This window comes from Rutidosis leptorrhynchoides, chromosome 3, assembly GCF_046630445.1.
Source record: "Rutidosis leptorrhynchoides isolate AG116_Rl617_1_P2 chromosome 3, CSIRO_AGI_Rlap_v1, whole genome shotgun sequence".
Taxonomy (NCBI): Eukaryota; Viridiplantae; Streptophyta; class Magnoliopsida; order Asterales; family Asteraceae; genus Rutidosis; species Rutidosis leptorrhynchoides.
The window spans coordinates 603274938-603290523 of record NC_092335.1 but is presented as its reverse complement, the minus strand read 5'-3'; the positions used below and the strand labels follow the sequence as shown (position 1 = coordinate 603290523).

General features: G+C 34.3%; 1 protein-coding gene across 1 annotated transcript; it reads right to left on the bottom strand.

Annotated features, from left to right (window-relative positions):
* Positions 1-10832: 10832 nt before the first annotated feature.
* On the bottom strand, positions 10833-15259 carry LOC139902203 (uncharacterized). Its single transcript, XM_071884851.1, has 5 exons — positions 14811-15259; positions 14200-14769; positions 13745-14012; positions 11947-12810; positions 10833-10844 (listed from the first exon to the last, which is right to left on the bottom strand). The coding sequence occupies exons 1-5, from the start codon at positions 15257-15259 to the stop codon at positions 10833-10835; spliced, it is 2163 nt and encodes a 720-aa protein (XP_071740952.1).
* Between the last annotated feature and the right edge of the window lie 327 nt (positions 15260-15586).

Genomic DNA, 15586 nt, shown 5'->3' with positions numbered 1-15586 from the left:
GAAAATATATATACATATATATTTTCTTCAGATGTAATCATGGATTTAATGAGTTAATATAATATTAATCTCATTTGATTTACCATTAGAATAAGAGTATATAATCTCTAAAACATTAAAGATTATATAATCGCCATGTCGAACGAAGATTAATAATGTAGAATGATTCGTAGAACGATGATTATGCTCGAGGTACAGAATGAGATATTGGGGTATGTGATGTTGAAACTTGTGTTGTTGGTGGTACTGTTGATGCCGGTGATGTTACTGAAACTGGTACGTTTTGCACCATGTTTTCTAATTTAATTACTCGAGCGCGAAGTTCGTTGACTTCTTCTATTATTTCGGGATGATTGGTGGTCGGAACGAGCGGATGAATAAGGTTTAGAATTGTGGATAGAATATAATCCTGTCAAGCTATTCTGGAAATGAGGCTGAAAATGGTGTTTCGGATAGGTTCACCGGTAAGTGCTTCGGGTTCCTCACCAAGAGGGCAATGTGGTGGATGGAAAGGATCGCCTTTTTCTTGTCCCCAATGATTAAGGAGGCTACGAACCTATCAGATGAATTGGGGATGGCTGATTGGTTGATTCATTCTGGTGACGCTGCTTCCGGAGTTTAGGTGAACATCCATGTCGGAATAGCTGTCGGATTCCGAAGAACTTGAACTAGTGGCGAGTTCCATTTCATACGATTGAGTAAAGGGTTTTTTCGGTACGAAATGATTTTCGGCTATCAGATGGTATTCTAATTACATAGAATATCTATATATATAGAACAAAAGATTTCATAGAATACGGAGGAATTTACGGAATATGTCAGGCAAAGTTTACAGTAACAGATACGCTAAGATATGAATTTTATCTATACACTATTCATGCAATCAATGCAGTAAGATGTGTCTAGACTAAGAGTGATAAGCAAGTGATTCCCTAAGAATGATAAGCAGGTAATTTTCGACACGAAATGATAAGCAAAACTTTTGACATGCAGACACGGTCGAAGTCCAGACTCACTAATGCATCTTAACAACTATCAGTTAGACACACTAATGCAAGACCTGGTTCGCTAAGACCACCGCTTTGATACCAACTTTAATGACCCGTCCAAATCCATCTGGACGAATACATTACATTTGGTTACATCACGAGGTACTTGACCTCTATATGATACATTTTACAAACATTGCATTCGTTTTTAAAAGACAAACTTTCATTACATCGACAGTTAACGGCATGCATACCATTTCATAATATATCCAACTATAATTGACTTAGTAATAATCTTGATGAACTCGACGACTCGAATGCAACGTCTTTTGAAATATGTCATGAATGACTCCAAATAATAACTCTAATATGAGCAAATGCACAGCGGAAGATTTCTTTAATACCTGAGAATAAACATGCTTTAAAGTGTCAACCAAAAGGTTGGTAAGTTCATTAGTTTATCATAAATAATCATTTCAGATAGTATAATAGACCACAAGATACTCATATTTCGAAAACAATCTGTGCAGGTCTACTCACTGCTGGAAAATCATTCATGCGATATATAAACACCTGGTAATCGACCTTAACAAGATGCATATAAAATATCCCCCGCATACCGGCATTCTGCACGGTCATGCAAAAGCATACAAACAGGCCACTCTTTTAAATATGATGGTTGTGTACACCTCACAAACAGATCATATCTTTTAAAGCTGGCGGTTGTATACCTATTTCGAAGTACTAAAGCAGTTTAAATTCTCTGACTGGGGCTTGTGAGTGCCCATAGATCTATCTTTAGGATTCGCGTCAATTAGGAGCTCGGTTTCCTAATTCTTAGATTACCAGACTATAAAGGGGTGATATCCGGTGTACTCGTAACTCAATCGTAGAATGTTTTTAAGTACTTGTGTCTATTTCGTAAAACAGTTATATAACAGCGCATGTATTCTCAGTCCCAAAAATATATATATATTACAAAAACATTTAAAAAGGGAGTAATGAAACTCACAGTACTGTATTTTGTAGTAAATATACATATGACGACATTGAACAATGCAAGGTTGGCCTCGAATTCACGAACCTATATCATTTGTATACTTATATTAAAACATATAATCGTAACTGAACAAATATTATTATTATATTTTAATTTATATTATGTATAGTTAATTTGTGTATATATTCAAAATGACTAATATTTATATAGTTATATTAATATGTCCATATTTATATACATAATTGTTTAGTGTTACATTTAAAAATCGATAGTTTGTCATTTGTTAGTATTTATATAAATAATCTTAATAGGGTTGATATATATAGTTATGTGAAATTTAATTATAATTATAGCACATGTAATAAGTATATGTATGTACAAAATATTTATCTATTTGAAAATATAGTTTTTGATAATAATAATGATTTACTAATAATGATAATAATAATAACTTTATTAATAATAATAATGATATTGTTAATAAAAACACTTATATTAATATTAATACTAATAATCATAAAATGATCCTAATACTAATATTAATGGAAATAATAATAAAACATATTATTTTCATTCTAATAATGATAATAATAATCATAGTCTTAATGATAATAATAATTATAATTGTATTTATAATTATGATAATAATAAAAAGTAACTAATACTTATTAGTAATACTAATAATAATAATAACTATAATACTTTGTAATAATACCAATAATTAATAATACAATAATAATAATAACAATAATAATAATAATCCTAATATTCATAACACTTGATAATAATAATAATAATAATAATAATAATAATAATAATAATAATAATAATAATAATAATAATAATAATAATAATAATAATAATAATAATAATAATAATAATAATAATAATAATAATAATAATAATAGTAATAACAATATCAATAATAGTAATAAAAATAGAAATGATTTTTAAAAAAAATATAAAACTACCTTTAAAGACTCTTAAAAAAATGCACCCAACCAAGGGCTCGAACCCGAGACCTCTTGTTACACAACACAACACCCTAACCACTCTTCTGTTTCTGATTATCTGGAATATTACTAAACTTAATATCATTTAAACCGTATTCCAGTTCCATCATCTTCTTCAAAGGACTCGGTCGACCAGGGAACTCAAGGTGTGATCAATATAACGAATTAAAGGTTGGAATTTAAGATTTGAAAATAATACAGAAACATATAGAGGTTTAGTTGATTAATTAAAACAACAAAAAGGTTTAAAAATTTCGCTGTAACAGAAACAATAAGCTCGATATGAACCAAAATTCAAATTCGAATTTTAAATGTGTTTTAGACAAAGATCAAAACATAAAAAAGGTGCTAAATCATTCCTAGAAACTTTCTCAAACATTAATTTCAACAGAAACTATCTATAAAACTTTAATTTGATCAAAGCACAAAGTTTGACTTTTTCATTCAAAAACTTTGACTCAAAAATTAAGGTTCGAATTAAGAAATTGGATCGTGATACTTTACCGAAAGATTGGGTATGAGAATCCTAACCTTTCTACATTTTTAGATTTTGAAAATTCATATGAAATCAAGCTTTTGATAAAAGGGGTTCAAGAACAGAGCACTTAGTTCGTTTTCTAAATTTTCTGTTTAATTTAACATCTAAAAACAGATGTAATTGGTAATTGATAAGTGATAAAGGTGGATGAAAAGTCGTTTGAATTTGTTGATATCATATAAATGATTGTTTGATTTATATCAGAGAAGGATCGACAAAGAGAATCAAAGTAGGAAGAAAAATACAGAAAAAATAATTAAAATAGATATTGACTCTCAACTGAATTTGTTCGTAATATGATTTGATTTTTGATCGTGTAATAAAGATTCCAGACAGCAAAATAAATCGAGAATAGTGAGATAGATACATGTAACAGATTTTGTACCAATTTTTCTTATTTTATGGTTTATTTAATAAATATTATTGATTAATAATTATATTAGTAATAATAATAATTATATTAATATAATTATGATATTGATCTTATTAATGTTAATAATAACAAAATGTATTATTTCTAATAACTATAATAATAATATTATTACTGATAATAGTCATAAATTTTATTTATTTTTATGGTAATAATAATATTGATAATGATAACAACAATAATATACTAATTTAAATTTATCAAATTTTTCTATCTATATATTATATATCTTAATGATACTGATATTAATATTAATATTATTATTTCTTTTAGTAATAATAATGAGAGTAATAATAATATTAATATTACAACTATATTTTATCTTGTAATTAATTTTAATTTTTTATTATTACATACTATTAATTATGTAACTCTCAATAATTATATTACGATATACATAAAATCAATAATTATGCACAGAAATCACACACACACACACACACACACACACACACACATATATATATATATATATATATATATATATATATATATATATATATTTATATTTAAACTACTATATATATAATTATGTTTTAAATATCCAGTAGATAACTATATATTGAAACAAATACACTCAAAGTATAATATTATATATTTAGTACTTTGTTATCATTGACAAATTATGTTCGAAATCAATATACTCAATTTTTAAAATAACAAGTTTTAGTTATTTGAAGTTACCTTTCATAATAACTGAATCACATAATAGTTCATTAATATAATTAAACTATTATATATATAATTATTTATATCTACATTTCTGTTTAAAATCAAAGGTTCATGAATCGTCGGAAGTAGTCACAGGGTAATTGAATAAATGAATATAGTTCAAAATTTTAAGACTTCTACATTACAGACTTTGCTTATCGTGTCGAGATCATTTAAAGATTAAGTTTAAATTTGGTCAAAAATTTTCGGGTCATCACAGAAGTCATGTCCTCGGTCAATAAAAGCTCCTTCATGTCAAGCTTCAGTGTATCCTCCAACCTACGTGTGGGTCTACCTCTTCTCCTTACACTGCTACCGTGAGGGCTTCCACTCTCCTAACGGGTGCTGTGGGTGGCCGCCTCCTTACATGGCCAAACCATCTAAGTCGTCCTTCTCTCAGCTTGTTGACGATATTCCCAACTTTTAAGTTCTCCTGAAAAACACCATTAGGTATCCTGTCTAACATGGTCTTGCCACACGATCACCTAAGCATCCTCATTTCTGCTACCTCCATCCTCCTCTTTTGGGCCTTCGTCATTGGCCCACACTCCGATCCGTACAACATGGCCGGTCTAATCGCCACCTTGAAGAATTTTCCTTTCAATTTAAGGGGTATTTTCTTGTCGCACAAAACCCCTTTTGCAGCTCTCCACTTCAACCCGGTCTAATCGCCACCGTGAGGGCTTCCACTCTTCTATTGCATTATCTTATTTCAGCATGATGTTGGAATGTGCAGGATTTAAACTCATAAAAATTTAATCCTATCATTTTTATGGCGTCTCATGTTTTATTTTTTATATTTTATTTTCTTTTATTTTTAATTTTTTTCTAGGGCCGGAGGTCCATTCGAAACAGTGGCGAATCCAGGATTAAAACTCAATGGAGTTCTAATTTTTTTTTCTCACAACTAATTATATTTGACGGGTATTTAACCTGTTGCTTACCTCCAAAAAACTATAAATCCTAAAAATATATGGGGTGCTGCAAAAAAATTAGTGGTGTCATGTACAATTTGAAGAATACTTCTTAAAAAAAAATTTCAGACTAGCGGGGTCACATGACCCCACTCCTCATAGTGTAAATTCGCCACTGATTCAGAAGCAATCTCTTTATCTGTCGAAGAAAAATATGAAGGACTTTCTCTACTTCTTGGAGTGTATCACTCTGGGTGGAGAAATGACTTCTCTTTATTCAAAGATATGAGAATGATTGTTTACATCTTATCTCTCTAATGATACCGCAACCTGCATGCGCACCTCATATGTATGCGGGCGCTTAATAGTGTGCGCATGCGTGTGCTTGTGTGCGCTATGCGGTATGCGGATTTGTATCTGATGCCTTTGTTCTCGGTACAGCGATTGCTTGGCTAACAAGTAAATATGTTTTCCATAATTACATCCGTGATTCGGGGAGTTTGTTATGGAAAGGATTGCCAAGATCTCGGATGGTTCTAGAATTAGGGTTTGCCTATATATACAAACCCTAACTATCATTCTAGGCATCATCACATTACGTAACTACCATCTGTCACACGTCTTACGTAATTAAGCATCGTTCTCCGTCTCTTCAAGGTTAACAGGTTAGTTCTTCATTAAGCTAGCACCTACAACCTTATTTGGGGCCTTCTGATCAGCGACCGCTATCGAAGGTGGACTTAATCACTTGGCCACCCCGCTGACATCATCATGTCGGCCAGGGTTAATCACGGTAGCCGGACCTAGGGGTGTTCATCGGTTCGGTTTTCGGTTTGTTCGGTTTATTCGGTTTGGTGTATTCGGTTTTGAAATTTTTTTGGGCAAAACCAAAAACCGAACCAAAAACCGAATTCAAAGTTAAAACCGAACCGAACCGAAAACCGAATTCAAATTCGGATTCGGTTCGGTTTTCGGTTAAAACCGAATATTATGAAAAAACTGAAACGATGGTAGTTTAATTGTGGCGTTACTAATGCCTTAGTTATTTATATCCTAAAACAATGACGTTCTATTAAATTATCAAGAATTCGATGATTTATTAATATTTACAGCTTAATTATGACTTTTACCGCTTCTGTTATTAAGAAGAAGAACATAATAATTTGAGTAACATAATTATAATACGAGTTACTAAATCGTCATATGGGTGAGAGCATATTTTATTGATTAGATCCCAAATTATAATGATATTAAAACATAAATATACAAATTAAATATATAAAAATTTTGAATTCGGTTTTGAATTCGGTTTTCGGTTAAACCGAATTCATAATTTCCAAAACCGAAAACTGAACCGAAAACCGAATTCAAATTCGGTTTCGGTTTGACTCGATCCAAAAACCGTTTTTCAAATTCGGTTTGATTTTTTTCCGGTTTGGTTTCGGGTTCCACGGTTTCAAACCAAATACTGACCACCCCTAGCCAGACCGGAGAGCCTTGTTCTAAGATCCTTAAACCCCACCAACGTATTGAGCAGGCATGTTAAACCCTATGGTGAAAACATGCATGATCAAGTGGTGCTTTCATTGAGAGAGTAAGAGTTGTATGCGATTGGGAGCGTGTGAACTTGATGTAGGTTTCGCCCCATATTTATAGATGGGAATTAGGGTTAATTGACTTGGGGCCCAAGTTAATTGTGTAGACCCTAATTGGGCTAAACCCTACGTCATCAAGTCCCCCAAGTTCGGTATGATATTTTTGTCAAGTATTGTATCGAACTTCTCATCAGGCTGCGGAAAACAAGTTTACAAGAGCACGTGCAGACAACTGCGCGTAAACCCGCAAACAGATGTGCGCAAAACCGCGTGCGTGGTGTGCGTAGAACTGCGAAAAATGCGCGAAAAGAGAGCGCACGCACAGTTGTGCAAACGCGCGAATGTTTGCGCGAAAGATACCTGCACCTGAACCACATATAACGAATTAAAAGCTCAACAAGATAGACAAACCTTTAATACTCGCGTGATTGCGAGAGTACGAGACGTCACGTTGCGTCTCTCAATGAAAGCACCATTTGTTCATGCATATATTTTTTGAGGGAAAATATATCCACAAACAACAATATGAGATGGGTTTATTTAGGCGTTAACGTAGTTAACCTCCGGTCCGGCTACCGTGATAACCCGTACCCGAGATGTTGATCTCGGGAGGGTGGCTAACGAATTACCCGTCGTCCGATAGTCGGAATCTATTGACGACCAGAGGGGGAAAAACCCTACGAGATCCGTAGGAAAAAACCCTAGATCGTGTAGTCGCCGTAAAGAGGCATTTAGCATGAGATGGAGAGAGCCGTATGCGATGGGAGTAGTGTCCTTGATGTAGGTTTTTGCCCCATATTTATAGTTGGGAATTAGGGTTTAGATAACTTGTGCGCTAAGTCAATCGAAGACCTTCACTAAGGGGACCTTGTTAAGTGCAGCGCACCACATTTCAAACAGCACAATATTTCCTATCGCATACGGATGTAGTTGCCCTAACCCTACACCGAAGTGATCTAAAACGCCTAGAAAGAAATCTGACGGGGGCACCCTAAAATTACCATGCTTAAACGCATGCTCGTATATGGCTAACTTCTTTTCTGGTGGTGAATGAGCACGTTGGTTAGGCAACGGTGGCACCGGATTGTACTGTGCTAGCGGCGGGTATTGTTTCACTAACGAATCAATGTGCCTCTGCTCTATAATGGACTCTACACTATCTACATAAGTCTCGCTAGCCTTAGTCATTTTCTATTGAGTGTTTGGAGAATTACTAACCTTCGGGAGTAGGCCGGAGTATTCGAGATTTGATCGGAATTGACAAAGGCAGCGTATTGGAGAAGCAAATGGCAGGAGAGTAGAAATGAAGGTGAAGGGCGTCTATTTATAGTGTGAATTGGAAGTCTTGGGGTAACAAGGTTTCATCCTGGCTGTACACGTGTTACGCGATCAACGGGTGGCATTTTAAGTGCGCGCGTGGATGTCAGTTGGGTATGGTTACCTATGAGCGCGTGGATGACACGCGCCTGCTAACTGCCACTTTATGTCTTGTCAGCCGAATGGGTTTCTGCGACAGTGACAGGCATTAAATGACCTCAAAACGCACGCGGAACATTGAATGCTTGCGGTTTTCTTGTTTTTTCCCGCTTAATAGTTTGATGTCATGTGTCTTGTGTCATATAACATCAAACTGGGGGGACATAATGATACCGCAACCCGCATGCGCACCTCATATGTATGCGGGCGCTTAATAGTGTGCGCATGTGTGTGCTTGTGTGCGCTATGCGGTATGCGGATTTGTATCTGATGCCTTTGTTCTCGGTACAGCGATTGCTTGGCTAACAAGTAAATATCTTTTCCATAATTACATCCGTGATTCGGGGAGTTTGTTATGGAAAGGATTGCCAAGATCTCGGATGGTTCTAGAATTAGGGTTTGCCAATATATACAAACCCTAACTATCATTCTAGGCATCATCACATTACGTAACTACCATCTGTCACACGTCTTACGTAATTAAGCATCGTTCTCCGTCTCTTCAAGGTTAACAGGTTAGTTCTTCATTAAGCTAGCACCTACAACCTTATTTGGGGACTTCTGATCAGCGACCGCTATCGAAGGTGGACTTAATCACTTGGCCATCCCGCCGACATCATCATGTCGGCCAGGGTTAATCACGGTAGCCGGACCGGAGAGCTTTGTTCTAAGATCCTTAAACCCCACCAACGTATTGAGCAGGCATGTTAAACCCTATGGTGAAAACATGCATGATCACTCTCCCATACAGCACGTATGTGGTATTGGATTTTGTTGTTTTTTTCCTTTTTTTTTTTTTTTGAACGGCCAAATTTGTTGTTGTTGTTGTTGCTGCTGTATCCTTTTAATTTAGGGTTTTGCTGAAGTGCCTATATGATACACGTCATGATCAAAAAAGTTTCTTAGCTAAGTAATTGAAATTTGTATTTAATTAATACACACGTAAAAAAAGATAAATATTTTATTTACTGAATTAATGAATATTAAATATGTCATACATTGGTGTGTATTAGTGTATATTGTGGATACAGCAAGTAATCTTGTAGTATGTATAATTTAAAGTATATCGATAAAAAAAATCGTTCTTCAAAGAAAAAATGTGAATACAAATATTAATTTTAAGGAAATTAAAATGCAGTTAATAAATATACGGAGTAACATTTTACTTTAATAACGTCAAGATGTTGATGTATTGGTGGTGACCTGACTTTACATAAGGGATGTCAAATGTTTGATCCTCATGAGCTACAAAATATTTCTCTTGATATTACCCGCCAATTTCATGGACCTCAGAGGTATCGGACATCTTGTGTCCGACTTCCACCGATGGGGTTTACAGTTTACTACACGCGATGTTCGAATGCATTTGCTGCGAGGTTTCCTTTTCAGGGGCGGTAAGATTGTAATGGTTCGTCCTAGAAAATGATCGGGTGGGTGGGTTCCGACATCGCGTTCGGACCTCGTCAGCGACTTCAAATTGTCATTAAAAACAAAACATTTTAGTCTTTTTAAGGTTTAAAAAAAATTGTTTTTCTAAAGAAGATGTATACTTAAAAATGTTATTAAGATCTGTTGCCAATAAATACATAAATTTTACTCCGTATATAAGTTAAGTTAATCTATAGTCAGGCAGGAGAGTTTACATGTTTGAGAGGGATATACATACGTGAACAAAATCATTCTTTAATTTTACTCCAATAAATAGCTTATGAATTTTTAAGTTATTTAAGGTAAATATAAATATGCATACTTAAGAGAGGTTAGACAGCTCAGAGCCAATGAACACAGTAAATTTTAGCAGTGGAGTTGATATTTTAAGGTTAATCATATATACTTTTTTTTTTTTTTTTTAGCAGTTAATTGAGATCACCCAGGGTAATTTAACCACCTACGCGATCATCTCTTGCAGTTGCTATACCCGCTCCTAACTGCATGCCCAAGAAAAAACCCGCACCAATTCCATACGAGACATAGACGGTAAATCACATAATAATCAATAATTTAATAATTAATTAATTAATTAATATTACGAATAAGAAAGTAGTTTAATTTAAATTATTGAATCAATAGTTGAAATCTCAAAATAATTGTTTGAATTCATATACAAATTAATAATTAAAAAAAATATAGAATATCATCTTCTAACTCAATAATTAACTTTTAAAATTATAAACTCATCTGAAATTATAAATCAATCCATCAGAAAAAACATAAAGATAACTTATTTTTTATATATGAAAAAAGTTGATAAGTTTAACACTCCGAATGTTAAGCACAATCAAATTGTCTCATTTTTAGTTGCTCTAGAAAATTTTATTGCAATTAAAATTATTCAAATAAATTTAGTTGAAATTCATTGCAATTAAATTATTCAAATTAATATAAATTTGCCTTTATATTCAAAATACATTTAATTGAAGATTTCAATGAATTAAATGAATTATAATAGTAGGAATGGTAATTTAGAAATTTTCATAAACTTTTATCTATTTAATTAAATAGATATTCTAAGCGTCCAAAATAATTGTCATATTGTAGTTTTTTTTTTTTTTTTTTTTTTTTGGAAAGATTAACAATTTTATTAAAGAAAAAGAAGTACAGAGAGGGCCAAAGGCCATAAAACACGAAACATACACACGAGAGCATTTACATGTATAGCTAGTCCCTACCGATCTAAGAGGTATACTCGAACTATAACACAGGGAAAAACCCTCAACTCACAGGCTAACTCTCAGCTTTTCCTCAATATAGATAAGCTGGGTCGATTATAATTACAGTACTAAACTATCTTAGCGACAAAGCAATTAATAACCGGCACCATTTAGGTACTAACTAAGAGATCACCTGCGAGAGAGGATGAAAAAACCCTGAATTATTAACCGATACCTTCTTTATTTGGCAGGTTGACATCGAATTTTCTCGGGTTTACTAGCCAATTATGCCAATCTATATACCCATTTTTTAGCCTCGATGAAATCCATTCAAAGGATTTGATTTGAATTTCGGAGACTATTTTAGCGTTGCAAAATCTGGTCTTATTAAACACGTGGTCGTTTCTATTTTTCCAAATGAAGTAGCTAGTGACCCAGACTATAGCTTGCCATATGGAGGCTCCGGTTGCCGTATGAATTTGTGAATTCGAGCCTTTTGTGAGTTCATTTATATCCGCGAAAATTGTTAAGTTAAGGTTCCACCATTTGTAAATTCTTTCCCATATGTCAAAAGTCGTTTTGCAGAGGATGAATGAGTGATTTATGGATTCAATATCGTCGTCACAAACCGGACATCTAACAGAATCCAAATCAATTCCCCGACGATCTAATTCAGATCTTACAGGTAATTTATTTTGGGAGGCACGCCACATTAGGATACCCACTTTTTGTGGGATTAGATTGTTTCTAATAGTAGGTTTGACATGTGTATCAACAGAGGAGTTTAACATCTCGATCAATGACTTCGTGGTGTAAATACCGGAGCAACACGGTTTCCAGACCCAAACGTCAACATTTTTACCCGAGCATTTGGCTACTGATAGCCGATTTTCGAGCTGTTGAAGGTCAAAAAGTATACGCCATCTAGGAAGTGTCGACCATTGCCATGAGAACTGTACACGTCCCTCTACACCTGTCCACTGCACCCTGTCCGAGACCATCGCCAATTTGTTTGATTCGAGCCTGAATAACTTTGGGAAAGCTTGCTTTAAAACTGTTTCGCCAATCCATATGTCATGCCAAAACAATGTTTCCGTCCCTGAACCAATAAGCTTAACAAACTCGTTAGTAATATCACACCCTAACTTGGTTAGGGTGTGTTTGACATTGATAATATTGGACCACGTAGTGCCGGTTAATCCTTTGATATTTGTAGGATTAGGAGAGATACATTCTAGCCCACTGTTATATCCATAGATACTTTTTATGACCTTTATCCAAAGTGCCTCCTTGTTTGATAAGAATTTCCACCACCATTTAGTTAGGAGGGCCAAATTTTTATTTTTTAGAGAACTAATGTTTAACCCACCCGAATCATAAAGTAACAAAATTTGGTTCCAATTAACCCACGCCATCTTTTTTTGTTCATTAGAACCACCCCAAAAAAAGTCTCTCCTAATTCCTTCAAGGTCTTTTAAAACACCCACCGGGGCCTTAAAAAGTGAAAAGTAATAAAGAGGTAGACTAGAGAGGACCGACTTGATTAAAGTGAGTCTACCTCTGAAGGATATAGATTTACATTTCCAATCCGCGAGCCGGTTTTTAAATTTATCGAACACAGGCGTTCAATTTTTATAGAGTTTGAGGTTGGCCCCGATAGGTAGTCCGAGATAAATGAAAGGAAAGGACCCCTCAAGACAACCAAACCAAGATGCTAGACTATTTAATTCACTTTTAGATGTATTAATACCATATACGCAACTTTTGTTTAGATTTATTTTAAGACCGGAAAGATCCTCAAAACATTTTAGAATTTTAAGAGTGTTTCTAACATCACGTTTATTCCAATTGCAAAATATTATTGTGTCGTCCGCATATTGGAGATGCGAAACCGTCACATTATCATTACCCACTTTGACCCCACTAATTATTCTTTCATTTAGAGACTTATTAAGTAAATAATTTAACCCTTCACTTGCAATAATAAATAAAAAAGGTGAAAGGGGGTCACCTTGTCGTACACTCCGTTTTGAAAAGAATTGTTCGGTTGGTGATCCATTTATTAAGACCGAGATGGAGGTAGAAGATAGACACGCATTGACCCACTTTATCTATTTCTCCCCGAAACCCATGAAATTCATGATTTTTGTTAAAAAAATCCCAATCAACACAATCGAAGGCTTTTTCGAAATCAACTTTGAAAATAAAACTTTTTTGTTTTTTCCTTTTTAAGTCATCGACCGTTTCTAAAGCCACCAAAATCCCATCAAGAATGTTTCTGTTACTTATAAAGGCACTTTGTTCATTGCCAATTAATCTCGGGATTACCTTCCTAATTCTATTGGCCATGATTTTTGAGAAAATTTTGTAATAACTGTTTATAAGACTTATTGGGTGAAAGTTGGAAAAATTTAAAGGATCTTTTACCTTCGGAATGAGCGTGATAAAAGAGGCGTTGCATCCATTTGAGATTGAACCTGAGTTCCAGAACCAAGTGATTGCCTTCATGAGGTCGACTTTGATAATATCCCAGAACTTGATGTAAAATAATAAATTGAACCCGTCGGGTCCCGGGGCTTTATTTTTTCCACAACTCTTTATTGCCTCGAGTGTTTCGAGTTCAGAAAACTCTTCTTCAAGTTTATCTGCAAGTGCTTTTTCGATTCTAGGTCCATCCCAATTTTCTAGTAGAAGACTGTCTTTTTTATTACCCGATAACAAGTTTGCGAAGTGCTTGTGAGCTTCGTTTTTAATCACAGTGGGATCCGTGGTCCAGACTCCATTAGCATTGACTCCGTGGATATTATTCTTGTGTTGTCGTTTGCGAATACAAGAGTGAAAAAAAATTACTATTCTCGTCACCTTCTAATGCCCATTTGTACCTTGCTTTTTGTTTTAACATTTCAGTTTGATTTTTTTCTTTTTGAAAGAGCTTATCACGATCCGTGTTCCATGCTAGCAAATCGATATCACTTAAGTTAGAAACTTCAGCCTTTAGCTCCCAATCGATAACCTTCTTTGTGAGTTCTTCGATTTCACCTTTTAATTTACATTGTGAGGTGGAGTACCATTTTTTGAGTTCCATCTTAACGTTTTTCAATTTTTCTCTAAAGATAACATCATGTCTCCATCCCTTAACCTCCATACTCCAAGCTTTTTCGACAATACTCTGTGCGTCTTTATGTTTTATCCATTCGTCGAAGACTTTAATCAGTTTCGGCCCAAAATAGATATTACCCTCTTGAAGCATTATCGGGCAATGATCCGTATATTTTTTGTCGAGCACAACCGCATTCAAATTAGGCCATTTTTGTAAAACATTTTCGGAAATGATAAATCGATCAAGTTTACTAAATTTGTGGCCATTATCGCTAATCCTAGTATATAACCGACCTCCAAGCGGGATATCAAGAAGATTGCAATCTTTTATGAAATCGTTAAACCATTTGGCCCTATTTTCAATAAAAAGGTATTTTTCCTTTCGGAAGCAAACCTTACTTCATTGAAATCCCCAAAAATCATCCATAAGGCCTCATCATAATTCATAACCTCTTTAAGATCTTTCCACATTTGCTTTTTACCTTCATCGTTTTGTGGACCATATACGTTTATAAGAACCAACTCCTCACCTACACTTTTCCAATTACCTTTTATCGCAATAAAGGTTTCTCGCTCAACAATATAGTTAGTAACAAAAAGGTTAGGATCCCAAACCATAAGAAGCCCGCCCGAATTCCCTTTAGCTTTTTTGCAACAATATTTATAATCCGAGTTACCACAAAATTTTTCGATCCAGAATTCTGGAAAGTTTTGACATTTAGTTTCTTGTAACGCTAAAAAGTTTGGTTTTTCACGATTGCATAATCTTTTGAACCAATTTAGTTTTAATTTGTCTTTATCATCAAGCCCTAATCCTCTAATGTTTAACGAGATTATCTTCATTTTAAAAAATATTAGTTAAAAATAACCCGAGGGGTAACCCGATTAAAGGCCGGGTCCTTGTCTCTTGGAGAGCCCTAGAATCGAACCTATTTCCTCATAATGCAAAGAGTTTTCAGAGTTTGAAATATTACCTTTGGACCTGCTGCTACTTGTTCCAGATTTTGATCTGCGGGTTTTTTTTCGGGTGCAATCTTGCTTGAGATTTCAGATTAAGTATCCTAGATGAAGCATTCCATCTTCTTACACTTGCCCATAGACACTCTGTAGGTTGAGACGAGGGTGTAGTTTCGCAGGGTTTTTTTCTTTTTTTGTTTGGCTTAGTTGATT